Below are 5,368 nucleotides of genomic sequence, written 5' to 3'. Positions count from 1 at the left end.
GCGAAGCAGCCCAGTGCTCAGCTTGCTGGTCCCTGCCTGCCCTGGGGTCGGCCTCAGAGGCGTCATTCCAGGGGCTGTGTGCTGGGATGGGGTGGAAGGGGCGTCCTGAGGCTCCTGAAGGGCCCCAGGGTCCGGCCTCCATCTGTCCAGGTGATGTGCTTCTCTAGGTCAGAGGCCCCCAGGACTCCTTTCGGGGCTGGGGGGGGAAGCGCTTCCTTCAGTCCCGGGCGGAGGCTTGGGGAGGGTCTGCAGTGTCAGCCCCCCGCCCCCCCTGCCTCCCCGCACCCCCCGCACACACCCCCCCCCTCGCTCCTGCTGGCTGAGAAATAAATGCGGAAGTCAGAAAAAGAAGCATAGAAGACTTTATTTCTGGTAAGGCTGGTTGGGGGACTGGCCTCTCCTCTGCCTGGCTGCTGGGGGTTTGGGGGCCTGCTGGTGAGGGGGCCGGCACTGAAGGGACAGGGGCTTGTACCCAGGCCCATCCCACAGAGAAGTCCTCCTTGGCCATGGTTTGGAGACACAGCCAAAGGACAGTCAGGCTTTCTCCCCGTGGCGGTGTGGGCTGGGCAGGGAAGGCTTCCTGGAGGAGGTGTCATTGTCCACTAAGAAGCACCGTGGGGCCTGACCACTGCCTCTGTGTTGGAGCTGGGTGGGGCTGGGCCCTCCAAACTCTGCTGCAGCAGTGGGAGGACATCGGGGTGAGGGGTGCGGTGTGCCGAGGGTGCAGAGGGGCAGGGACGCTGGGGTGGGGGTCAGTGGGAGGACCGCAGGGCAGGGGGCTTGTTGGGGCAGAAGTTGGCGGTGGAGCAAGGGGGATGGACCGTGGGGCAGGGGGCACGGCAGGGTGAAGGGCGTGGCAGGATGAGGGCCATGGTGGGGCAGGGGAGGCGGTGGGGGGACCCCGGCGGGGCATGGCAGGCGCACTGGGTCACTGGTACAGGTTGGGGGAGGACAGCGTGTTGCAGCGGCTGTGGGACATGTCCTCGTACACCACACACGCCGCCACCGAGTCCTTATCCCGAGATGAGCACGCTTTCTTCATCTGAAAAACAGAACCTGTCATCCGCAACCGGTGGCTGGAGTGGTGTCCTGGACCCCACCCCACTCTGGTCAGTTCTAATTTTAACACTGGACCCCCGAGGGGCTCCTCTGGGCTGGCTGCACTTCTCCTGAGCCCCAGGGCTTCCTGGCAGAGGCTTCCCCAGACAGGGACGGGTCGGACCCCAGGGCAGTGCCTCTGAAGAAGGAGGGTGGAAGCGGCTTGGACGCCCCAGCCCAGGCCGAGCAGGCCCCCACTCCGCCCCAGACAAACAGCAAGGACGGAGGGCAGTGGCCGCAGACCAGACCCTGTGCCTGTCCGAGGCCCCCTCCCCTTCCCGTGACCACACAGCACGCCCGCACACTCCGGCATGCACACGCAGGCCTCAGAGACCCTCCGTCCCACACTCACACGTGCACACGTGGGCCTCAGAGACCCTCCGTCCCACACTCACACGTGCACACGTGGGCCTCAGAGACCCCCCGTCCCACACTCACACGTGCACACGCGGGCCCCAGCTTCACAGCTCATTCCCCTCCCTCCCTACCATGCCACTTCCACCCTGAGAGCTCCTGGAGCCTGCAGAGGCGGCGTCAGGTGCTGGGGTTTTCCTCTGAGGCCTTGGCGCCCCCCACTCTGCTCTCAGGAGAGGGACAATTGTGGGGATGCAGGCGGCAGCTGGGGCTTACACTAACCTGGGTCCTCACCAGCACACATGCCACCCCCAGGCCCAGCCCAAGGAGGAAGGAGACCACCGTCAGGGTCGCAGGGAGGGCAGAAGCTGTCGGCGGGGCCTCTGGGCATCTGTGTGCTCCTTGGGACAGTTCTTCTGAGAAGAAAGAAGGAAGGAAGGGATTCTCCGGGGGAGAACCATGTTGGAGCCCCTGGGATTTGGGGTTCAGGGCAGGGAGAGGCAGTGGAGGGGAGGAGGGGCAGCTATCTAGGAAGCTGCTGGGGAGGGGGTGGGCTGGGACCCGGAACAGTGCAAGCACGTGTAGGAGGGAGGGCGCCCCGATAAGGGCTGGAGGTGCTGGCCGGGCCAGCAGCTGGGGGAGGGGCCCGGGTGGGCGCATTCCCTACCTGTCACCAGGACCAAGGTGCCATGGTGGGGGCGGAAGACATCAGTCTCCGTGACGCCCTCGCAGGTGTACGTGCCGGTGTCTGCCGGCTGCAGGCGGTGCATGGTGATGGTCAGTTTGTCCTGGGACCCCGAGAAGTTGACACGGTCCCGGAACAGTGTGTTCACTGTGGGCATCATCTCGTCCTCGTAGTAAATGATGTCTGTGGGCTGTGGCCAGAGTTGCTTCAGGTGGATCCCACTCAGGGCCCCACGGGTGGAGCAGGTGATGTTGACAGAGCCTTCCACGGGGGCGATCGTGAAGCAGGGAGCCTGCTGCATCTCTAGGGAGGACCTGGGCTGTCACCACCAGGCTGGCCAGAAGGACAGAGAATGTCCTCCCTGCAGGGAACCGTGGTGGAGACAGTAGGGCCTGGGACAGCCCAGGGCTGACATGTCGCTGAAGACACAGTGCCTGGAGCAGCTCTGGGCACCAGCGCCGGGGGCTGTCCTCATGCTCCAAGGCCTCGGGGCTTCTTCCTCCCAAAGCAGTGGCCCTGACTGGACAGCCCCAGCCACTCTCCACCTGGGGTCCCCCTTTCTCCTTCTCTTAAATGAGTCCCCAGACAGAGGAGACCACTCAACACCCCACCTGCTTCCCAGGGGCTGTGCTGTGGCCCAGGCTGGGGGTGCTGAGCTCATGGGGCAGGGGGAGCTCCAGAGATGTGGCCATGGAGGGTCCGGGAAGCTCTTACCTTGGATGGCCAGGGCCTTGGGCAGGCCTCGGGCTAGTGCCAGGAGGAGGGCCAGCAGCAGGAGCCTCGGGGGCTGGGCCATATTCCCCACACCCAGCCCTCCCAGCCGGGTAAGTGCAACTGCGCCCCTCTGGGTAAGAAGGACCCCACGGAGAGCAGCACACAGGAGACCGCAGGCCTCAGAGCTCAGAGAGGGCTTCCTGGAGGCGGTGCCTCAGACGGGGGTGGTGCTGGGTGGCCTCACTTTCCCCTCCCCAGCGCTGCTTCCCCAAGAGCCGTCCTGACCACAGGGTGTCCCTGCCCCCACCCTGCCTCTGCATCTCCACAGGGAGGAGGTCAAGACTGGTGGCTGGGCAGATGAGAGGACCGAGAAGGGACCCCTGGCTCGGGGCAGGTGGCAGGGTCTGCAGGTGAGGGGCAGGGCTGCCTCGGCCCAGCCTGCCTGGTCCTCTGGGGCACTTTCTACTGGAATCTGATTTATGCCCAGAAATCTGGAGCCACTGTCAGTCACCCACACGGTGCGCAGGGCAGGCCAGACCCAGCCCCCGAGGTGTGGCTGTGAAAGGATCCCAGGCCTGTGTCCAACGCTGCAGCTGACCAGCCGACCTGGGGGCGGGAGGGCTGAGCTATGGTCCAGGCCTGAGGTTCCCCCTCCTCCTGGGAGGAGCGTGCCAGGCCTGAGTGCTCAGCTCAGGGAGCTGAGGAAGACCCATGCCCGGCCTCTGACCCCAGGAGGTCTGAGTCTGCTGAAAGGGGGCACTTCTCTGTTCTGAGGGCCTCCCACTACAATGATGAAGCATCCATGTCAGTGCCCAGAGCCAGGATCTGCAGCACACGTGCAGGAGTGGCTTCACATGTGTGTGTCGTGTGTGTGCAGAGATGCATGTGCATGACTCACACACGGACCTGCAGCCCTGAGCTGCTTCCCAGGGGCCCCAGCCACACAGCCACAGCAGACGGCGCTGACACACGTGTGGGGCTGGGAGGTGGTGCAGGTTGTCTGCTGGGCTGAGGGTCCTGGGGGAGCCGGTTTCCCTCCTCCAGGCTCTCTGTAAACAAGAGACAGAGGGCTTGGGGCAGAATCTTGCCCAGAGGCCCTGGAGCACCCCAGCAAGGATGTGGAGCTAACGCGCTTTCCAGAGCAGCCCTTCCTCTGGCCTCTGCTCCATGCGTGCATTCGGTCACCAACGCTCAGCGGGTGTCTTTATGCCAGACACTGTGGCAGGAGCAGGGGGCAGTGCAGACCGGGGGCCCTCCCACCCGGAGCTGACCTCGGGGAGGCCAGATGGACAGCCAGCAGGACAGGGCTCAGGTGTGGCCCCCAAAGGCCAACCCAGGAAGAGGCTGTGGGCGAAACCAGCTGAGGCCTCAGGGATCAGCATTCGGGGCGGTGGGACCAGCAGGGCAGAATCCCCGAGGCCAGCACGGGGCTGGGCGGGGCTGGGGGTGCCCCACACACCGAGGGGAAAGGCAGCGTGAGGACCAGCACTGAATCCCAGTAGGGAAAATGGAAACAGACCAGCCAGCAGGAAAAGATAAAAATCCTCAGGGACTCCAGCCCCAGGACCTCCTCCGGGGTTTCCTGCCTGGGCGTGCAGGGGACACCGGGACCACCGTGCGCCCCACCCACACTACCAGTTTCAGAATGACCTGAGGCTGGGCGCAGGGGCTCACGCCTGCAATCCCAACACTTTGGGAGGCCGGGGTGGGAGGATAGCTTGAGCCCAGGAGGTCGAGGCTGCATCGAGCCCTGACCGCGCCCTTGTACTCCAGCCTGGGCGACAGACCTGGACCCTGTCTCCAAAAAAAAAAAAAACAAAAGAAAAGAAAAAAGAGAAAGAACCTTGATTGACCCGAAGACACACAGCCACCTGTGGAGGCTGGTGTGACAGCCCCGAGGCCCCTACTGCACGGGGGTCCCGGGTGCTGTGCCCACAGGGACCCAGCACGGGGTGACTCGAACCTTATTCTAACCTGAGACACAAACTCGCCCCTTTTGGACCCTGCTCTGGCCCGACCCTCAGGGCGGCTGGCTCTGCGAGGCCATGGTCACCGGGCACCGCTGTGCCCTGCTCACATCACCGGAGTGAGGGCTCCCTGAGTCTTCATCTTTAGGACGCCTTAGGGATGTTTTGGGGCTTAAAGCACTAAAGATGTTTCTTTTAGATTTTTGTTTTTCATTTTAAAACTTGCATTTCCCAGCTACTTGGATGTTCGTGAGTCATTCTTTTTTCTTTATTTTGAAGATTCGAGTCAGGGAACTTTTCCAGAAAAGTGAAGGGGGATTCCAGGAGTCGCTTTTTCACCCCACACTCATCAAGAAGACATCAAAGGCTCCACCGCGTGACAAAAAAGCACCATCTGGGGCCGAGGAGGCCCAGCAGGTGGGGTGGCCAGGAGGGGGTGCCCCCCAGGCGGCCGAGGGACTGAGGGACGCACGTCCAGCCCCGGAGGGCAGCGCCCGACTCATCAGCGCCAGCCTGAGCCCAGCCCGCCACCGCCTCCTCCCGGCCCGGC

General features: G+C 63.8%; 1 protein-coding gene across 2 annotated transcripts; it reads right to left on the bottom strand.

Moving 5' to 3' along the window:
* Positions 1 to 346: 346 nt before the first annotated feature.
* On the bottom strand, positions 347 to 3,093 carry CD7 (CD7 molecule). Of its 2 annotated transcripts, none has more exons than XM_012452795.2 (4): positions 2,852 to 3,093; positions 2,120 to 2,440; positions 1,735 to 1,865; positions 347 to 1,042 (listed from the first exon to the last, which is right to left on the bottom strand). In XM_012452795.2, exons 1-4 carry the CDS (start codon positions 2,931 to 2,933, stop codon positions 929 to 931), a joined length of 648 nt encoding a protein of 215 aa, XP_012308218.2. In that variant the 5' UTR covers positions 2,934 to 3,093; the 3' UTR covers positions 347 to 928. The 2 variants fall into 2 exon arrangements, with proteins under 2 accessions (XP_012308218.2, XP_012308217.2); XM_012452794.2 differs by having other exon boundaries at positions 1,735 to 1,868; positions 2,852 to 3,090.
* Positions 3,094 to 5,368: the final 2,275 nt, after the last annotated feature.

Source organism: Aotus nancymaae, unplaced genomic scaffold, assembly GCF_030222135.1.
Source record: "Aotus nancymaae isolate 86718 unplaced genomic scaffold, 86718_ANA_hifiasm-v0.15.2.pri h1tg000089l, whole genome shotgun sequence".
Classification (NCBI taxonomy): Eukaryota; Metazoa; Chordata; class Mammalia; order Primates; family Aotidae; genus Aotus; species Aotus nancymaae.
The sequence above is the reverse complement of the archived record's forward strand: the minus strand, read 5'-3'. Positions and strand labels throughout refer to the sequence as shown.